We start from the raw sequence: 22,738 nt of genomic DNA, 5'->3' as shown, positions 1-22,738 counted from the left end.
TTACCGGTTTCACGGTTTACCGTGGTGTGAAAACGTCGCGGTTTCAAAACCACTAAAATTTTCCGTCATACCTTAGTACGGTATTCGCTATTTTTCATGTGCCAAAATGCAGCCGAAGTGGCTTGGTGCGGCACCGCTCACCCCTTCCCGTTTGTTGCCGTGTCACTAAACAGCCAGCAAACCCAAAAACAAATCCTCCAAACACAAGGCGTACTTTTCTTCAATTTATTGAGCTCTCAAATCATGGCGAAATATACAAATAAATACATTTAAAACGTTGTACAATTGTATTTTTCCACGTGTGATTAGGTTCAACAGGATAGCAGTAGCACCATTAAAAAGTTCGCCAAAAACAAAACAGACATTTTCCTGTCAAATTCAATATACAAACTAACTAAAACTTACAAAGACGAATGTTAACCTAGGCTAAACAGGGAGAGCATCTTCTTTTATGTCTCACAGCCGCTGAGTGAGAGAAAAGCTTGAATGAAGCGGGGAAAAAAAAGAATCGCATCAAAGATCGCTAATTGAGAGAGGAGGTCTCACTCCTCACTTTTTTTTTTTTTTTTAGATGAAACCTTTCCTCAACAATATTTACATTTTAACTAATTTATACAACTAACTTATACATTTTTAACTAACTTATTAACTTATGAATTCTTTGTTCTTTTTAACACAAAGGCATGGCATCATGTAGACTAGAGTTGACACAGTGGCTGAAAATGGCGAAACTTCACTTGAGCTTCCCCCCTCAAAAAAAAGTCATACAGTATATATTTTTAATTTTATTTAGAAGTGTTTTTACTTTTTATAGCAATTATTTTGTTCTTACTCTAATATTGAGCAACTTGAGCTGTGGCTGTGGGTATAGTCTAGGTTCTATTTATTTAAATTTTATATAATATTTGTTATTTTTTGTTTATTTATTTTCACATTATATTCATGTTCCAATTTGCAAATATGTTTTGAAAAAATCCTGTTCAATGGATTTTTTTTTTTTTTTTTAAACCCATATATCTCAAAATTTTGGAGCTATAATTGCAATACCGTGATACCGTGAAACCGTGGTATGTTTGCTCACGGTTATCGTACCGTGAAAATCTCATACCGGCACATGCCTAGTAGTCACCTTTTATTTAATTTTTCCTTTATGAACTCTTAGGCCAATGTTGAGCTCAGCTCAGAACACAATTTTGGCATGAGTGTGACTGGTTGGACAAGAGGGCGGACCGGGCTCAAAGTTGTTCTCAAAGTTGTTGACCCTGATTCTGGTCAACTTGCTGGGAATATTCCAGAGCTCAAAGATGAGATCCAAATCCAGGTAAAACTCTAAAACTTGGCTTGGATTTATAATTCATGACAATTTGAGGTAATTACGGAGAACCCAAGATTTAAATATGACATGCTGCATAGCAGTAAAGTTATTTATCTTTGCCATAACTTCACAGGATTGCTAATAATGTTGTTTTGAAAATTTGCATTTTGAATCGAGGTCTATGACAAGCTCCACATGCTTAATCCCAAAGTTGAGGCCGGGGAGATACTCATGGCTCCAAACTCAGTCCTAAAACTCCAAACAAGCAGGTGATTCCTTATACAGGTGTTTTCTTGTTTCTTAAATGAATACTGAAATGTATCTGAAAATGTATTATTATTTATGTGAACTAGGGATGGCGTGGGCGTTCTGTCATACCAGATACTGGATGGAACTGGCCAGGCTGCTGTGGCTCAAGTTGACGATAAGGGCCTCCTCTTTTCTGGTCCACTAACAGGCATTTCGTCACTGCTCGTTACCTCACAAGAGTCCTTTGGTGTCAATCAAACGCTCATCATTGCTGTAAAGGTCAGGTATCTTTTTCAGACCGCCAAGAGCTCCAGATCTAATTCACTGTGTTCTTCATGTTTTTTGGTGAAAAAACTTAACTAAAATTACTACTTCTCCGAAATTTGGTCGGCATATTCTCGGGATAACTCTGTGACTGGCAGCGATTTGACTTCCTGGGACTGTTTCAAGCTTTAACCTTTTCACCACCTATTTTTTCCCTCAAAAATGAATGATATGAATAATAATAGTAATACAAATAAAATCAAATTGTGACAATTCCTATACCCACTGCGGTTTTTTCGAAAAGCTGTGTAACGCATTGTCTCAACGGTAGTGAGAGGGTTAAAATTCTCACATATTGCAATGGTTCCAAAGTACGCTATTCATAAGCAGTGTTGTTAAAAACGGCGTTAGAATATAACGGTGTTACTAATAGAGGTGTGCAAAATTTCCGATTCTTAGATTATTCGCGATTCGGCCGTGGAAGATTAGAGAACGATTCACAAACATCCAAATTCCGATTATTGAAATATGCGAAGTAAAGCGGAAGTACACAACACTCAGCGCGCCGCGCGGACTTCGGGACGGAACGGAGCGAGAGTAGCTAAACATCATGCTTCCCATTACCCGGCCCCTCGGGTAATGCCAATGCTCAACTCACGGCTCTAGCTCAACTCATGCCACGAGATAAAAAAACACAGCAACACACCTGACTGCTGCCGAAAAGCTGCTACAAGTATATCCATATAATGTTACGGTGGATATCATTTATATAGGACTAGATGCGTTAAAGATTTGGTAGTGTTAGCAGCACATCTACAAAAAGCTAGATGCGGGCGTTATAAACGGCCGCCATCTTAAAGCAGTACACTTCCCTGCAAGGCTGTTGTAGCGAACCTTCCAAGCAAACCTAATTAACTTTTTATCTAAAATACTCCTAAATCGGTAAAATATTGACTTGAATCTATCTTTAAAATAGTTTTAAAACTTTCACATGTCGAAAGTAGACAAAAGGGAAATTACGGAATAACGGGAGCAATTTTAACAAATTTAATGGTTGATTCACAACATTAAATTAATTGAATGTAGTTTAAAGCTGCTGATACAGAATGGGGACTGGAGTTTTTTATTTAATGTTATTTTTGTATATTTGTTTACTGCTATATGTTAACTTGATACTGAAATAGTAGTGTGGTTTAGCCTGAGAGTATTTTTGAACAATTTTGGAACTAATGTACAAAACAATAATTAAAAAAAAAAAAAAAAAATAGAGAAAAAAAAAAAGGAGGGGGGTGCATCAATAATCGTTTTATAATCGAATCGGAGCCTCTGAATCGTAATCGTAATCGAATCGTTAGGTGCCTAGACATTCCCAGCTCTAGTTACTAACAGCGTTTTTATTCAGTAGTGAGTAATCTAATTAATTTTCTCATCTTGGCAACGCCGTTACCGTTACTGAGGGCGGGAAAGGCGTGCGTTACTATGCGTTACTATGTTAGTTGAATGACGCGAGAAAAGTTTGAGAGAGACGGACTCACGGAGACGAGAGAGCAGAGCAGGAGTGGGGAGGAGGCAACGGAGTTGTGACGGCGTTGCAAATGCGATGCTAGGTGGCTCCAATAATACCTGACTAGCCGATAGCCTAGAATCTACTCCCACATGATGCTACGGTAGATATCACATAATATACTGGACTGTCTCAGAAAATTAGAATACACAATATTCTAATTTTTTGAGACAGTCCTGTGTATATATACAGGACTGTCTCAGGAAATTAGAATACACAATATTCTAATTTCCTGACTGTCTCAGGAAATTTCCTGACTGTCTCAGGAAATTAGAATATTGTGTATTCTAATTTCCTGAGACAGTCCTGTATATATACAGAGGACTGTCTCAAAAAATTAGAATATTGTGTATTCTAATTTCCTGAGACAGTCCAGTAGACACAGCGGCATTAGCAACATGTATAAAGAACTAGATGCGTTAGCAAACAGCCGCCATCTTAAAGCAGTAGACCTGTCAGAAAGGCTCTGCTGTAGAGAAACTTCCTAGCGAACCTAAGTGTTTTTATCTAAAATGCTCCTAAATCGGCAAAATCTTGACTTAAATCTATCTTAAAATGATGAAACAGTTTTAAAACTTACACATGTCGAAAGTAGACAGAAGGGAACTAATGCAATAACGGTAGCAATTTTAACAGCTTTAACGGTTGATTGACAACATTAAATGACTTCCACACATAGCATAGGTTACTATCAAGTTATCGCAATATCCGCAATACCCCTGTGTCTAGTTAAGTGGGTGGGTGGGTGGGTGGATGGATGGATGGATGGATGGATGGATGGAAAACATGAAAATTATCACCAGTTACTTTGCCAAGTAATGAATTACTCTTACATTCAGGTAACTGAGTTACTAACGCAATTATTTTTTAGGAGAAGTAATTTGTAACTTTAATTACTTTTTTAAAGAAAGCTTAACAATTTTCATAAGCTAATTATAAAGAACAGATACAACATCTCCTTCAACAGACATGAATTTAAAACAAACAACCTCTTAAAATGCCTAATTAAATCATTAACTTCCACTGACAAAGATTGATGTCAAATTCATTTAAACTGGGAGGGCTGGCAGTAAATGCTCATGTTTCTGTGCCACTGATGGTGGAATCCATTTGGACTGAAAGGGCTGACAGTGATCATTCGCTGTCAGACCTTCCAGTGAAAATGGATTGAACGCTTATTGCACTTCAATGGCAGCCAATGAGTTAATATTAGGGCTGCAGCTATCGAATATTTTATTAATTGAGTAATCGACTGAAAATTCTATCAATTAATCGAGTAATCGGATAAAACATTTTTTTTTTTTTAGGTAAAGAGCAATTATACATATAGATGAGAAAACAAGACATTTCATGTTATATTGAACCATTTTCAGTCAATCAATGTCTTTATTTTCAATGTACATTGATGCCAACAATTGTATCTCAAAGGTGACTAAAAAAAAAGGCTAGTTCACTGCTTTCACTCCCAAAACTTTTAGATCTTATAAAAAATATATATATTTCTTACCTAAAAATGTCATGACACTTGATAACACACGACTTAAAAATTAGGTGTTTTTCCTACGTGTTTCAATTGAATTTCCACTTGTTTCAAGCTATAAGTTCTAGTTAAGTTAGTCTAAACTGTAAGTCTTTATAGGATTTTGAGTTTTTGCAGTGTTCAAAATAAATGCTGTGCTGTATTGGAGCACATAAGGCACCAGTGCTACTTGGTGTTTTATCCAGCAATGACTACTGAGCTAGAATTGACAGTTAGCATTATTATGTTTTTATTTTACACCCTAATCACTCTACAGCGCTGTTTTCACAGATTAAATAAAGCCTGTATGTAAGAGTTAGCCACGCATCGACAGTGGTCATAATGAATAGAAACCTAGCCCTCCGCAGGGATAACGTTAGTGAGCGAGTGACAGTAACGTTAATCTTACTTTTGAGCGCTCAGAAGTGTACTGCTTTAAGATGGCGGCTGTTTCATTAACGCCGCCGAGTCGGTCATTTCGCATCTAGTTCTACGTACATGTGATATCTATGACACGCATCAGACGCTACCTGCTAGGCTGCTACCCCCGTAGCAACATGCGGGCATAGTTTTTAGTAACGTCGGCGCAGTTTGTAACGGCTGTCGGCTGCAGTAAGGTATTTTTTTTATTGCTTCTTCCTCTACGCACGTGACGTGAGCGCGTTGTCCCGCATTAAAAGTAGTCCGGGCAAAACGTGATGCTTAGAGCTGGCAAAATTAAACGATTCCTCGAGGTGAATAAAATTACTCTGATCAGTTTTTAAACTCGAGTTACTCGAGTTGCTCGAGTATTCGTTTCAGCTCTAGTTAATATTTAAAAAAAAATAAATAAATTATTAAAACCCCAGTGTTTTTCACCCAATTCCAATCCCTTCAATGAAAGTGGAAGGATTTCAAGTTGGCCCTTGCATCCTTTAAGTTTTCGTGGACACCCATGGTTTAACACAACCTCTGAGTTGCTGTCTGCTGTCTAATGAACAGTCGTACAAAGTCTTCAGTTGACATTTTCCCTGAGTGTAACACTCCTCTCATCTACCACCTTCATCCCTCAGGTGGTGCCGGTGTCTTATGTGCGCTTCAGTACCAGTCCAGTGTTGCATACGTACTCCAGGGAGAGCCTGAAAGCCTTCCCTTTGGGCATAGTGCTCACCTTCATTGTTCATTTTCATGCCAGTACTGGAGAGTCCCTGCACAGCTCCAACAGCCATCTCACCTTCTCCACTAACAGGTCAGTCTTCACCCCACATCCCAATCCTATTAAATATCCTGGTGGTATTCCCAGAGGAGGTTTGTGGCAAAGCCATTGAAACATCTTTACCGTAATTTCCCGAATATAAAACGCACTTTTTTCCCCCAAAATCAACTTGTAAAATCATGGGGCGCATTATACACGGGTACAGGGATGGAGACAGAAATCTATATATATTATTTATACATAAAGACCGATTTTTTTAAATTGACACGGCTATGTTGTGTTGAAGAAAACGTATGCGGTGATCCGTTGCCGACCATTACGGTACATGACGTCACCATTTTGTTTCAGTAATACTTCACTCTGACTGGTTGAATGATTTGGTCTGTGTTAAACTCTGCTTTTTTCGCTCTTCATAAAGCACAGAATTTAGTTTCTTATTTGAGTCATCGTTTATTGCAACTCGGCAACTCTGACCATAACACAACACAGACTTCCTGTGTCCGTCAGCTATATCTGTCCCTCGGTAAACTCAAACCCAAATAACGATAGTTCCAAAGGCGTGCGTTACTATGTTGGTTGACTGACGCGAGAAAAGTCTGAGGGAGACGAGAGAGCAGAGCAGGAGTCGGGAGGAGGCAAGGGAGGCAAGCGATGCTACTATTCTGGGTGGCTCCAATAATACCTGACTGTAGCCGATAGCCTACAAACTACGCCCACATGATGCTACGGTTGATATCGCATATATACAGAACTAGATGCAAATGACAGACACGGCAGCATTAGCAACATGTATAAAGAACTAGATGCATTAGTAAACAGCCACCATCTTAAAGCAGTAGACTTCTCAAGAAGGCTCTGTTCTAGAGAAACTTCCTAGCGAACCTAAGTAACTTTTTATCTAAAATGCTTCTAAATCGACAAAACTTAACTTAAATCTATCTTTAAATGATGAAACAGTTTTAAAACTTACACATGTCGAAAGTAGACAGAAGGGAACAAATGCAATAACGGGAGCAATTTTAAGAACTTTAACGGTTGATTCACAACATTAAATGACTTCCACACATAGCAAAGGTTACTATCTAGTTATCGCAATATCCCGGTGTCTAGTTAAGTTAAAGTTTGGGTAAAGAATTGGGCTAGGGCAATTGTCCCAAAAACCCTTTCAACTTCACATTGTGTGACCCGGATTTATTTATTTATTTTTGAGAAATAAAAACACAAATTATCACCAGTTACTTTTCCAAGTAACTAATTACTCTTACATTCACGTAACTGAGTTACTAACGCAATTACTTTTTGGGAGAAGTAATTTGTAACTTTATTACAATTAATTACTATTTTTTTAAAGTAAGATTAACAACACTGATCGTCACTTTATCTTTCTTTGCATTAAGACGAAAAGCAGTTAAAAAAAAACATAGTAATTATCAACATAGCAAGCTCGAAATAGGTAAATTTAACTGAAAACATAACGAAGTTAAATTTCTATTGGATTGTAGAGCCGAGGAAAAAAGTCCAGAGTCCATTTTTGGAAATGTGTGGTTTATTTTGTTGTTGATGTTAGGGTCTGCAACTGCGGAAATAGGGTTGTACATCAAAGCAGAAAACAACGAAAGGGATGCGTTAAAGGGTTTATTGAATACAAACAAGAATACGCGCGATCGCGGAAAAGGGGGAATAACACAATCCCGCGTCACCTTACACGGGAGTTTACCGGGATACGTGTGTGAATGGGGTTTAAGAGGAAGGATTCCGGCAGGGGCATATGAGTCAGTGGAAAACAGTAGTTGAGACTCGTTGACTTTATCATGAGATTAGTGAACAGAGATCTTACCATATGACTGAATGGTAAATATATTGGATTGTTTTGCTCTTCTTTTGTTTATTTTACAAACAAATGAACTGCGGCTTGTGTCTCCGAGATGTCCAAACAGTAAAGTACCCCCTGAGGTGACAGTTGGACTCTAAATGCCTTTTACCACGTTATCAAGCCCTGCACATGCAAGTAAAGGAGAGTTAATGAAAGGGTACTCGCGTCCCTCAAGTGGGTTTATATTTCAGTTTGCAGCAGGTTTTAAAATGTGGGAGGCAAGTCCTGATGAATTGAGCTGCTGTCTCCTTAATATACAATTATTCAAAGAAACATGCTAATTTAATAAAATTATTCTTTGACACATTGAGTTTGTGTAACCATGTGGTGGTGCTTTGCTACCTCTTATAACCAAGCGCAAATTGATATAAATGGCATAGCCCAAACATCTAACAGCTAGTTGAAAGCAATTAATCAAAACACCATTTGCTGGCAGAATTTTAGGTATGTCAGCCATAACCATTAGTTTTTGGAACCCAGTTTACTACTTGTGGTATTCCTGCAGTATTTCATTTGACACATTTGTGAAATCGAAATAGCTATGATTCTACAAGAGCGCCTTTATAGTTTTAAATTATAAACAACGCTTTATGAAGCTAGCACATCAATATCGTAACCCTACAATGGTTTCGGGTCACGACTGACGCTCTATATAATTCACTAAGTCAATTTACTAGTTTTTTTCTGCTACGTGGATTCACAAGGAGTTGTTTCCACCTCAGTTACAGAGTGAGTGAGTTAAATGAATGGGAGTGTTTGGCAGGGAAGTGAAGTCTGTGAGGGCCTCCTCATCGCTCTTCACAATAAATTGATTCTATTACAGTGCACTCAAGGTGCTGACATTCACTTTTAGCAAAAACCAATCAAAATCAGAGCCATACACGGCTGATACTCTTGAGACAAAAAACAAAAAAAAAATTACGCTGTGATTAAATTCTTTTAAAATCTCCTGCGAGACAATAGGATTTGACAGGTATTTAATCTGGGTGTACTTTGTCCTGGCCAGATGCCTGTTAGATGGAGGCAGAGAGCAACTCTTTTAGCTAAAGAATATATGCAAAATCTACACAATTCACTGTTTGGTTATTTTTCTAATACTTTTGGTCAACTAATTTGTTTGAGACATTCCCTGAAATTATTCATGTCTAATGCAGTCTAGCTGAAGATGTCTGGTTTTAATATTTTGGGCCATTTTATGCTTCGTATGTAAAATTTCTCTGAACAAACAACCAAAGACAACAGCTCGCGTAATCATCCAGCTGTATCAATCAATGTATGTTTCATATGTTAAAATATAAAACCCCGACATGGCAACATATTTGGAAATGTACCTTTTAGAGATCTTTTTGTTGAGGTTAATTTGTTTATTGTTTTCTTGTGTTTGTCAGGGATGATGTGGTGCAGGTTGGATCTGGCTGTGATAACCATACCTTGACAGTAAAGACGATGAACGTAGGCCTCACGCTGCTGTCTGTGCATGACAGTGAAAATACTGTTATGGCAGACTACATTCCGCTTCCTGTTGAGCATGCCATCCAGCCAGGAGAGTCCCAGACGCTGGTTGTGGGTGACGTCATTTGCTTTACTGCTCAGCTGGCCTCTCAAGATGGTGAGAGACTTAGGAGTATATAATTGTATAAGCTTTTCAACAATTTCAGTATTACATCCAGTGTTTTTTAGCAGCCCTCTTAGTTTTTGTTTTAGTCTTAGTCTTTTGCATGAAAATACTTCCTAGTCATTGTCATATTTTAGTCATTTCAAAATGTGTTGGTCTTTGTGTTGTTTTAGTCAACGAAATCTCATACAAATTTCGTCTAGATTTAGTCAAGTCACTCATAATGTTTTCGTCTGTAAAATTCAAAAGTTTTTATCGAAAAAATAAATAAAGGTTTCCAACAATTTCGAATGAACATAAGGCACGGGCACATATTACATATACATACGCCAAGAAGTACAATACCAACATGGTGATGATTATACAGTACATACTCAGCAGGAAAAGCAGTACATCATTTTCAATACAACCCACCTGGAAGGCACAAACTGTATGTTAAAAAAAAATAAATTATGCGTTTTTAACACTAGGACGGCTGTGATTTTTTAATCTTTTTGCTATTATTAGAATCTAGCCAGAAGTTGCAAGCAATCAGTATATCCCAGTGATTGCTCAATGCCATTTCGCCAACTGGTTCTCCTGTAGACCTACTGACCAGAAAAGCCAAGTGGCTCTGCTTTAGACTGGCCAGTGTTTCAAGAGGACGCCGGATCGCCATTCTGAAGTTCATGCTAATGCTATGCTAATGCTAGGAGTTACTTTAGCGTCTGATGATCACTCAGCACAGACTTTTAAAGGCAGCATTGCATATTCTCTCTTGCCAAGATAAGAAAACAAATCTTACCATATTTCCAAGCAAGCAAGGTGGAGCGCAACCTAAACTCTGGTGAGGAGAGGGAGGCGCAGCACATCTCACATGAGTGACTCGACCCAAACACTGCTCAGATGCAAGCTGGCGTACTCCACGTACAATATGAAAATGTCACATATTGTGAAATATGATAGAAACCGTCGCATTTTCATCTCGTCAGACGAAAACTGACATTTGCCTCATTATGTTCTAGTCTCCCAAGCCACGTTTTGAGCTCGTCATCGTCATGAAAAAATTGATCGTCGACTAAATATTTTCATTATCGTCATTGTTGACAAAAACAACACTGCTGACATCTTGGCCATGTTTTTCCATGTTCTCTTCTTGTTAGGAGGCCATGGTACTTGGAGCTCCTCAGCCAATTCTGTGCTCCAGGTAGACTCCAAAACTGGTGCAGCTGTAGCCAGAGACTATGGGACTGCTACTGTGTACTATGAGATACCTGGTGTTTTAAAAACATACAGAGAGGTACGGTATGACGTCTGACTTTAGCCTCTAATTTGGGTTGTTAAAATTCACTGATATACTTAATCCTAAATTAACTTTATATTTTTATTTTACCCCTGGCAGTCATGGTTTTGCTGATTAGGTGCAAGGAAATGATTTTGCTCTAATCATCCTTATTAAAGTCCTGGTTACATTTCCCTTGTAATCCCTGTTTCCCTCTCCAGAAATTTTGATTACATGTGTTATTGCATTGCCATAGAATCAACTCTAAGCTATTTACTACTGTGAGATAAAAAGTAGAATAGTAGTACAGTGTTTCTATCAGACACACTGCCAGAAATAAATTGTATCAAATGCCTGACAGGTTGCTCACACAAAAGCACGCAGCATACCTCCCCTTCATTGAATGCAATGTTAGGAAAGTTAATTTTCCACATGAACTCATAAAAAGTAGAGTTATCAAATTTTGAAATGTATTAGTTCATAATTTAAGTTTTTGAACCAAGTTTATCATTTGTTTTTTTTCCTCCCCAATGAACTGCGAGCTGTTCCCCTTAAATTCCTGGCACATGGCCATTGCCCATTTTTGCCACCCAGTCAGTTGCAAGATACATTATATTGATTTCATATAGATTAACAGCAACAATGTACATATGCAAATTGCAAACTTAAAACATTTTATCTGCTTCTTGTAAATGGGATAATGAGAGAGTAACACACCTGGCCATGGAACAGCTCAGTAGCCAATTGTCACGTTAGTTTTCGTTTCCATAACAAATGTGAGCTATACTTACAAATTGTTGTAATTCTTACAATGACTTTGATGTGAATATCTTCAAAGAAAGATGAGTTTTGTTCGTTTAATTCGGTGAAAATGAAAATTGGTTTTTGTCGATGTCCCAATATTTACGGACATTTATGTATTTGTACATGTATCTCTATGTGGAATTACTCTGTTGTCATTTAATTTGTTTCCAGCAGCACTAAAATTGAGATGTTCTGATTTTTATTTTTTCCAGCGTGTTAATTGAATTCATGTATTTTCTCTCCCGAATCTTAGGTTAAAGTGGAATCTGCTACAAAGACAGCTGCAATCGCACAGGCGGTACCAGTTAGAATTGGAAAGCAGACTGAAGTCCTACTCGCTACCAGAGAACAAGGAACCAATCTCATTGGTATGAAGTAAAGATGTCCCGATCGATCGGCATCGATCGAGTCCGATCACGTCATTTTCAAAGTATCGGAATCGGCAAAAAAATATCGGACATGCCTTTTTTTAATATATATATATTTCTTTTATTTAAATCGTTTTCAAATTGTATTTAACGTTACAGACAAAATGTCTTACACTCAGTAGTTTTGGCTTAAAGTAGGGCTATCAAATTTATTGCGTTAACGCCGGTCATTAATTTTTTTTTAATTAATCTTGTTAAATAATTAACGCATGCACAGCACGACCCACTCACGCATTGTCGCGTTCAATCTATAAAGACGCCGTTTTACCTGTAGATAGCGCTAAAAGGCAGTGTATAATGAGTAGAAAGAATTTTGACAGCCTTTGGAGCCATTTTTTATGTGGCTAAAGCCTTACAATACCTCTCTCAGCAATTAAAAATAACGTGGGAGGCAACGTGGGGAAGAAAGGTAGTAGTTGATCATTTTCTTAACACCCTATGTTCTTTCCCAACGCAGAGAAGATATATCAATTGGTGCCCCTATGCACAGTCATGGTTGCACTTCCCATCATGCATTTGGGCAGAAGTTAAATGGCTGCAGTATCATTTACTGAAAGCTCAACAAATACACTAGATGGTAATTTTTAGTCACAATATACAAAGCAGAGGTTGCGCTAGACTTTTTCGTTGTCTGTCATTTTGACTGACAGGGTCATAAAAATCCGGTCATAATCTATTTTTACCCATCAATTAAATTTTAAAATGATGTTAATGACATTGTGGTGACCCTTTGTTTGGCATAATTCACCTTCCGTACTTGTGTGTCCATTTGACCGAGCGCGTTACCGGCTACGACAGTCAAGTGACAGAGACACTTGAGAGCCGCGCGCGGTCCCCTCACTATCCACTCGCTCTCGCTATATGATTGGCCGAAGAGTCGAAATGCTATCCCGTGAAATGCCCGTTTAAAAATGTTCCCGTTGTTACTTCTTGCGTTCGCTTATAAGTGCCCATTTAAAAAGGAAAAGCGATGGATGATACTACACACAGAGCATATTATTAACAAATGTTAAAGTTGTATAATCATATAGCGAGAATAAGGAACGTCACTGACAAGCGCAGGCCCCCGCGAGTGGATAGTGAGGGGTCTAGGATAGTGCGCCTACAGCTAACAAGACTCTTAACATTGCATACCGCTTCAACATATTCAATAGTATTTAGTTTTCATTCATTTTAAATTAATATTCTGTCCGAACAAGCTTAACAGAGAAGCCACACCGTGCCATCACACATCAAGCAGATGAATATGTAACTTTTTCTCCGCAGTGACAAAAACAGCTAACTGTGGCCCCAGTAGTTAGGTAGCCTACCATATGTAGTATATGGAACAATGAAATTAACAGTTCACCTGCTGTGGCCTGAACGTAGTCTCACACTTTCCTCCTGGTGCGCATGGACTTGAATTGCGTGCCCGCTTGTGCAGTCCCTGTTTTTTCACCTCTTTTATCAACACCATCGTCGTTTTGGGGGTTTTTAAAGAAACTTCGGACACTCAGTTGCCTTGACATTTTTCAGAGTAAGGCCAACGACGTCATCCATCAAGAGAGACAATAGCTAATTAATAAACTCACTCGCCACCCTGTGGTCTGGAGTGTGCATTGCAACCAGTCAAAATGACGGATGGACTTCAGTTTTTTCCGTCACCGTTTTAAAAAATCGGTCAACGACGGAAAATATTCGGTTAACGCGACCCCTGATACAAAGTCACATTTATCCTTTAAGAATTACAAGTCTTTCTATCCGTGGATCCCTCTCACAGAAATATTGTTAATAATGTAAATGCCATCTTGAGGATTTATTGTCATAATAAACAAATGCAGTACTTATGTACTGTATGTTGAATGTATATATTCGTCCGAGATTATTAATTTTTTTCTTAATGTATTGCCAAAATGTATATGATCGGGAAAATTATCGGGAATGATTGGAATTGAATCGGGAGCAAAAAAAAAAGCAATCGGATCGGAAAATATCGGGATCGGCAGCTACTCAAACTAAAATGATCAGGATCGGATCGGGAGCAAAAAAACATGATCGGAACAACCCTAGTATGAAGTTACTCGTAAGCATGGCTAACTTTTAATGTGGAAACCTGAACAATCCGCCTTACTTTGAGCCTCAGTTTTGTGAGACATTATATTCAGAATACACAAGTAGTGAAATGTTTTGAATAACTCACTTAGGCTAGGTTCAGACCACAGATCTTAATGCACAATTCCGATTTTTTTGTCATACGCGTTTTTGGTTTGCCCGTTCAGACTGCCTTTTTCCATTGCGCCCGTCCATACGCACTAATTCGCAGTCCGATACGCTTTGAGCAAACTGACCCGCATGCGCAGAAGCTTCAAAACAAATGACTACACATGCTGGCTCTACGTCATTCTAAGGTGATTATATTTTGTTTTCCAAAAGAGGGCACGAATAACAAACATTAAAAAATCCCCGTTTCGTCTTATATTCAAAGTTTATATGGATTGATAGAACACATGCACAAACTGCGGGTGCATGACGCACACACATATGATCAGTTTGCCCCGACTCTCAGCCATGTAAGCAACATTGAAATACAGTTCTGGTCATTTGGCTCACAGAAAGAAAACCGAGCATTCTCATGCTGCACCCCCTGGATGCCCCGATCGCATATTTTTGCACCCGAGTCACCAGATGCGCACACACAGTCAGATTGCCCCGACTTTCAGCCATGTAAGCAATATTGCAATACAGTACTGCTCATTTGGTGCACAGAAAGAAAACCGAGCATTCTCAAGCTGCACCCCTTGGAGGCCTCGATCGCATATTTTTGCACCCGAGTCCAAGTCACCTGATTCCCGATCCGATATTGAAAAAAAAATGTAAACTTTAAAAAGCAACAAACTGCAGTGCACTGGTAAGCAAGAAAAGCAGGGATGAATGCGCATGAAGCAGAGAAAAAAATATTTTTTAATTGAAAACACGATCCTTTTCAGCTGATTCCGATCCTCTGAAAAATGGAGCGATCGGTCCGATTTCCGATCACGTGATTGATATGCGACATCTCTATCCCCAAACCCCACCATTTTTTTTTAATGACTTGTCAACCCCGCCCCTTCCCTAAAAGCAGAGTTCAAGGTAGGCGCTAACTCTAATGTACAGCCCAGTGTTGTTTTTGGCAGGTATTTTTATTTTTGTTTTAGTCTTTTGGAAGAAAATACTTATTAGTCTTAGTCATATTTTAGCAATTTCAAAATGTGTTAGTCTTAGTCTAGTTTTAGTCAACGAAAACTCACTGTTAAGTCCCACTGACGGCTCGCGAAGGGTGTAACATAAATCGAGCCACACGTTTACAAGTGGACACAATTTATTTACACAAATCCAATTCACAGTGAATACAAAATGGGTAAGAAGCTGGCTTTAGGGTAAGCCCAGGCCAAAACAACAAACAAAAGGAATATACAATTAAACCCCACCCTCTAACTAAACCCTGATCGTACAAAAAGAAATGACAAAAAGACAGCCTCTACCCTGGCTTCTTAAAATAAACAAAACAGGACAAAAAACGGGTTGAACAGAAATGGCAGCTTACCCCTACTGCTTCGGTGCTCTTATTTACTGTGGTGAACAAAAACGATCCAATAATGGTAAAACACAAAAGACCTCACCGAAAAAGAGGGAGTGTAACAAACTAGCGATCAAATGCGAAGGCGAATGGATGGCAAGCAAACAGCTGACAGCGAATGCGGTCATATGCAACCTACCAGAGAGTTGGCAGCGGCTGGTTTTTGAAGTTTGTGGCGTCCTTCAGGGGCCAATCAGCGGCAGCCTCGACTTCTGCCCATTTGGTGTCGATCAGCACACGTCACACTGGTAGGGGAGGCAGTCAGCTGGCGGAGGCAACGATCAGCTGACTGGAGGCTTCTCAGAATAAAACAACAGTTCAACGGCCGTCACACTCAGACAAATTTCGTCTAGTTTTAGTCGACAATTCTCAAAATGTTTTCATCAATAAACTTCAAAAGTTTTAGTCCATAAATAAATAATAAATAAATAAACAAAAGGTTTCCAACAATTTCGAATGAACATGACAGACGAGCACATAACTGTAAAGTCTACAAGGACATCACCATTGTCATGATGATAATACTCACTCAGCAGGAAAACAGCACATTATTTGCAATTTATTAAACTCACCTGGATGCCTACTAACAGTGTATAAAATGATTTCCAAGACTTTAAGAAGACACTGAGTCACCGCGCTAAATGCTAATGTTAACCCTATGCTAACACGAACACTATGCTAACGCTATAAGTCAGATCACTCAGCACAGACCTTTAAAGGCTAAAGCAACATGGCATATCTAGCCAAAATAAGAAAGCAAAACTTACCAAGTAGCACCTGACACGTTTCACAAAATGAGCCTCGAATGGGCACAGGCTTACTCACCGGCTGGTGAGTAAGTGTGTGTGTGTGTGTGTGTGGGGGGGGGTTGCAGCACGTCACATGAGTGACATGACCAAACACTGCTAAATGCGTTCTAACTACACATACAATAAGAAAATTTATGACGGAAACTATGGTGAATTTATGACGGAAACTATGGCGAATTTATGACAGAAACTACCAGAAACCATTTCATCTCGTTCTCGTGTCGTCAGACGACAACTGGCATCCATCTCGTTATGTTTTAGTCTCCCAAGACACGTTTTAGGCGAAAAAAAAATTATTTGACGAAATATTTTCGTTATTATCATCGTTGACGAAAACAACACTAGTACAGCCCCATTGCTGCCATCCTCCATGCCTGTCTTGCTCTGATGTAATTGCTGCATGAATTCCGATTTGGGAGGACTTGACAGCTCAGACCGCAGCCACATTCTGGAAAAATGTGGCCCAGATCGGATTTTAACTACATGCGAAAGTGACCTCGATCGGATTTGAAATGGTCCACTTTTATGCGACCTGTCCCGTTCAGTCTGTCAAGTTAATGCCTCTCTCGTGTCGGAAAAATAAAAAAATTGGATTTGTGCATTAAGACCTGCAGAATGAACCTAGCCTTATATGCTTTCATATGCTTTCTGCATCGCTCCTTCCACCTTTCCATTCTTCATGTAATTTAGCTGAAGTGTATTTAGCTCAACGCTTATACCAGTGTACTATACCCTACAGGAACCTGCTCCTCTATACAGACAGAAGCCATTGCACAGTTGCAACCAGAAACCTCTGTCACCTGCCAACTCAGCTTTACCAGCGATGCTGTTGATTTCCCTGCTAGCAACGTCTTCAAAACACATACCAGCTTTGATCCCAACGTTGGTATGTCTCGATGGATTTTCATTCCCATGAGGGCTAAGGAATTTGACTTGGCCATGTATCATCATTCTATTTTTAGAAATGTATAGATCTGAGGCTTCACTGCCCCCTTAGTCATTCTTGTGCTTTGATAGCTTTGACATCATGGATTTGTAGAACAATGTTGTCTTAAAACCAAAATTGGGCATCGTGTTCATGCTCCATGCAAGAGGGCAGGTGTATACTGTTTACAGACTATAATCAATATCTGCGTGGCCAGAGGAGTGTATTTAACAGCTCCCATAAAAAGTGCCAGGTTGATGAATTCAGCTGCAGAGGCTCTCTAATGCCTGAAAGCTTGTTTAATTGTGTTTGGGACTCTGAGGGAATCCACTACATGGTCAAGACTGCACCCACTCTGCTAATTCCAATTCAGGTCTTAACGGGAACATGTGACAGAAATGACCTTTCACCCACAAATTCAGAGAACAGTGTTTGTCTTGACCAGCACTTGCTAATATATTTGGGTAAAATTATTCCTACTGTGAAGATTACACGTTATCTTTTTGTATACTGGTCTATATGTGAACTTCAAGAGCAGTAGTTTTTACACCAACATGTTGTGTCTCATCTTTCTCTCATTGACAAACTCTTGTTTGCTTTTTGTCTTTGCCACAGGCTTGTACACGTGTTCATTGACCTTGCAGCCAATGGCAGACCAGCTGACCAGAGTTTTGAGTATGTCCATGACCAACCTGCTAGTGAAGGCCGGCCTGGAGGGCAGCACCTTCTCTGGGGCGCAGATTCACGCCACACTGCCCATAGAGCTCGGCCTCTACTCTGACCTGACTGAGCTGAAGCTCTCCAACATGCACCCATCTGCAGAACTCAAAATCTTTGGTCCAGCTGCTGCCCTCGCTGACATGGAGGTCAGGGGCAAAATCGTCTTCCATATATATATAATGATAGCTTGCTCTGTGTAAGGAAAAAGAATATAGAAACACATGTAATATTTCTCTGTGTTAGGTGGTCTCCAGTTCTCCCAACATTGATATTCAAGGAATTGAGGCAAACGGCGGCTTCCCACCCCACTCGAAGTACACCATCAAGGCTTTGGACCTCCAAGCTCCTAGCTCTACTTCCATTAGCATCAGCAGCGTCTCCTCTGGTCAGAGTCTCATCATCCCGATCACTTTGATACACGTGGCTGAGCCTGGTGCAAACATGGAAGGTCAGTTCTCCTCTTTGGGTTAATGCCAAGTCATAATGAGGCTACGTCTTAAAAATGAATCAAGCAGAGTAGTTCCTTAATTTGTTTTGACCCCACAAGCCCGACATGCCAAATCTGAAACATATTGCATTAGTGCTGCAACGATTAATCGATGAACTCAAGTATTCGATTTGAAAAAAAGATTCAAATTCAATTTTGCTGCTTCGAGTATTCGGTTAGTTAAAGTGGTGTTGTAATGGTTTATTTTGAAAGTGTTAGCATTATGTATTATCGATTTGGGTGGATACACCGCCCTCTAGTCTGCCTCATTTGACATGGCTGAATCCAGCTGCTCCATGTTAAGATCAACATAAGCTAAGGTTTTGTTTGCGCTAATATTTTTTAATGCATTTGTACTTTAATTAATAGGTAGATTTAGACGTTTTTTTTGTGGGAATATGTGTCTGAACCATTTGTTAAGACTATTGTTAAAAAAAAAAAAAAGTTGGCGTTTTATAGCATTTAAGCTAGCGGACTTTTGCTATGTAAGTTAGCCAATTTTCTTTTATTGTACATAGATCCTTATTTTATTTTATTACCATTTGAGGCTCAGCTCAGGTATTTTAATTTTTCATGTTCCTTATCCGATTACTCGATGATTCGAACTAACTAGTTCATCGATTAATCGACTACTAAGATAATCGATAGCTGCAGCCCTACATTGTACAGATAACATGGCTGTGCCTCTGAGTCATACGTTGCTATTGTTGAAGCCTTTTGCAGCAGAAGTATCACGTCATATCAGATTCTGTATTTTTAGAATTTCACCCAATTTTGCAACGGCTAGCAGAATTGAGATTTTATGGGTTTATCAAAGCACTACATTGTTCTGTAATGAATCATTAGTACTGTGATGTTAATATTCCCAGCTAACGTGTGTAAGGATTCAAGCTGACGCCATTGGTTTTACCTCGGGCTCTGACGGGGCTACTCCGTCACTCCTTGGAAGACATTTTGGTAGGCTGGGATTTCACTCTGTTCTCTTCCATGGCAGCTGCTGCACAGCTTGTGAACACAGAGGGGCACCTCCCGCTAAATGACTTTAAAAACTCCTACCATATGATGCTGTTCACCCTGTTTGCCATGCTAGCTGGTACATCCATCGTCGTCATCGGTAGGGAGCCATTTATACTATTATTTCAGCTTTATGTGACCTGTTTATCTTTACTATCAATCACTATGATGTAGATGTATGCACATTTCTTTACACACTCATATTTTAAGCCCATTTTGTAAGGATGTCCCGACCGCATATTTTTGCACCAGAGTCCAAGTCACCTGATTTGGAGAATCTGCCGATACAGAGTCCCGATTGGATACTGAAAAAAAAGTTGTTTTTTTTTGGGTTTTATTTGAACAAACGTTCCAAACATGTTACAGTACCAGTGTTGTTTTTGGCAGCCCTTTTAATTTTTGTCTTAGTCTTTTGGACAATGATACTTATTAGTCTTAGTCCTATTTTAGTCATTTCAAAATGTGTTTGTCTTCATCTAGTTTAGTCAATGTTTACTCAGTGTTTTCGTCTGTAAAATTAAGAAATAACTAAATAAAGTTTTCCAACTATTTTGAATGGACATTGACAGACGAGCACATTGTAGCTTCTACTAGCATCAACAAATATATCACAAACTTGGTGATACTACACAGTCAGCAAGAAAACGGTATTTTCAGTTAATTATACCCATCTGACGCCACAAACTATGTTTAAAAAAAAAAAAAAATGTACAAAAGTTTAGGAATTACATTTAGTGTGTGATCATTACTTAGCACAGACCTTTAAAGGCTAAAGCAACATTGCATATTCTCTCTTCTTGCCAAGATACGAAAACACAATCTTACTGTGTGTAACATGTTTATGTCACACTGCTGTTGCCATAGTTTGCACTTCCTGTGGGTGTGGTATGACAGTATAAAAGGAATTTCTGTGATGTGTCGGGGGCACATATGCTGAGAAGCACGCTGAATAAAGAAGTGTTGTTCCATTCAATCCCGGCCTGACATGTACTTAGATTAAGGAAGTACGTAAGAAAAAGTGGCGACGAGGATGTCTGGACCTACGTCAGCTCGGATGTGCTGATCCAGAGCACATTAGTCATGTAGCATATTTAAAGGGTATGTCAACCCCTGGGGAAATGTTAATACTCCATCATTTATCCATAAACGCATGCCTTTTGTATTCATATCATGCCACTTCGTGTAATTACACACAAGAAAATGAGAGAAATTTGGATCGATTGTCAAGCTAAAACGACCGGCGCCCAAATTCTGGCAGATTGTGTGCGTGACGTCATTACAAGTGAAGAGAGTGCCACCGGCCACTAGGGGGGCAGCGCCTGTCTGCATCAATATAATTCCTTCTAGTGAGGGGAGAATTAGGGGGGTGTTTTGAGCTGTTTATGCTGTTGCATTGTGTTCGTCCTGCACATATTCCAGGTTCCCTCATGAAGAAACACCCCTCGTTGTCAATAAAAGAGAATTCAGAATTGACAGTGAGGGGTGTTTCTTCAACAAGAAAAAGGCTCAGTGCTTTAAGACTGAATGGCGGCGATGATGGCAGACAATTTCGTTTCTAGTTTCAGCGACGAATCCGATGTAGAAGGACGTAACGAATGTTCATCTAATGGTGACGAGGAGAGTTATGAAGCTTTAATTGGTGTTTTAGGTTACCAATTTGAGCCCAAACGAACGCCAATGCAGCGTAATGAAACGGTCATTGAGGGGAGCAATGACACTGATGAAACATCGGCAGCAGATTGTGTGGGAAACACCAAATGATTTGTTTTGCATTTCTTTTTGTGAAGCTGATACACCGTGACCGCAAAATAAAGTAATGATTAGAATAATTATCATATATTGCGCTATCATAGCTTTTCGCTCTGCCAACCGACACAAATATGAATGGGATCAGAGGATTTGTTCCATATATTTTACGAGCAATAATTTATACATGTGTCCAGTCCTGTATCCAATGCGTGATATTTTTCAATTATAAAAGAGTACTCACTCTGGCCATTTCGAGCTTGGCTGCTCCCCTCCTTTGCTTAGCCTTAGCCTCCTTTGCCACTCATCGTCCTCTTTCTTGATATCTCGGGACATTTAGGTGGCTGCGCATGTATGGTGGGCACCGCATCTGCTTTGAGCAGCAATCTTTTAGCAAAACCCGATTTCACTTGTCCATAGTTCGAGAAGCTTTCAGGTGGAAAATGCGCACCACAGAAAACCGTGCCGGAGGCTGGGTCTAGAAAATTAGCCCTCTTTGAACGGACGAACTTTACCCATTGTTTGCGTAGTCCAGCTTTTTTTGTTTCGCGTTCGGGAACTCATGGATACTATATTCCGATAAATAGCTATTTGTACACCACATAGCACAGCAGTTTTGAACCATTTTTGTGATGTTTTGGTCAAACAAACCCGAACGCTACTCTCTCGTCGATAAAAAACAATGGCACCTGGCTCCGCCTCAACTTTCATTCACTTGTAGTGACGTCCCCGCCCCATTCGGCTGTTTCCGGAACACTTTCGGAAATGTTCGTCATTTTCAATCTATTTTCGATAATTGCTCATTAATGTGATTGATTTTTTTGTCAACTTAATCAATATTTGTTATCTTGGCACATAACGGTTCTATTGATGTCTCACACCCCCTTTGTGTTTTCATACCCTTTAAACCACCTTTATTTGATATAGCTACGTCTAAGTATTTTCTTAAAGCATCTTTAGTAAGCTCTGTCTGTATCCATCTAAACAAAACAAGCTGAAAACGCACGGTAGTACCTTGGGTGTCAAATTCGACTGTTGTAGACTGTTCGCCGGTGTAGCACATTTTGGCACAACACCGTTATTTATGTCCTACGCTCGTCTCATCCCGTCTTTCCTGTTCATTTTGCTTTTGCTGCTCGTTTTGTGAAATATCGACAGTGCAGTCATGCTCATTAATGTTCTTCTTGGGTTCAAATTAAAGGGTTGAACAGATGACATATCCATGTCGCCAGAATCATACTCTGCAAGCCCGGCAGCATAACCATGTAACGTCACCGCCCTGCGACGTCAACAACAATGGCGACCTACTAGTTAAACTAAATTTACAAATTGTATAAAAACTATAAAAATATCAA

At 39.4% G+C, this 22,738-nt stretch overlaps 1 protein-coding gene across 1 annotated transcript in view; it reads left to right on the top strand.

Moving 5' to 3' along the window:
* The window catches only part of nup210 (nucleoporin 210), an 85,511-nt gene that overhangs the window by 53,465 nt on the left and 9,308 nt on the right, over window positions 1-22,738 (top strand). Inside the window, exons 28-38 of the mRNA XM_057860611.1 lie at window positions 1,163-1,321; window positions 1,493-1,584; window positions 1,669-1,843; window positions 5,964-6,139; window positions 9,368-9,588; window positions 10,737-10,873; window positions 11,913-12,027; window positions 17,231-17,377; window positions 18,032-18,282; window positions 18,380-18,584; window positions 19,618-19,737. Coding sequence (XP_057716594.1) covers window positions 1,163-1,321; window positions 1,493-1,584; window positions 1,669-1,843; window positions 5,964-6,139; window positions 9,368-9,588; window positions 10,737-10,873; window positions 11,913-12,027; window positions 17,231-17,377; window positions 18,032-18,282; window positions 18,380-18,584; window positions 19,618-19,737 — 1,798 coding nt within the window. The remainder of the gene's footprint in view (window positions 1-1,162; window positions 1,322-1,492; window positions 1,585-1,668; window positions 1,844-5,963; window positions 6,140-9,367; window positions 9,589-10,736; window positions 10,874-11,912; window positions 12,028-17,230; window positions 17,378-18,031; window positions 18,283-18,379; window positions 18,585-19,617; window positions 19,738-22,738) is intronic.

The sequence above is a fragment of the Corythoichthys intestinalis genome, chromosome 2 (assembly GCF_030265065.1).
Source record: "Corythoichthys intestinalis isolate RoL2023-P3 chromosome 2, ASM3026506v1, whole genome shotgun sequence".
Taxonomy (NCBI): Eukaryota; Metazoa; Chordata; class Actinopteri; order Syngnathiformes; family Syngnathidae; genus Corythoichthys; species Corythoichthys intestinalis.
Note: the sequence above shows the minus strand (reverse complement) of the source record. Positions and strands in the feature narration are given on the sequence as shown.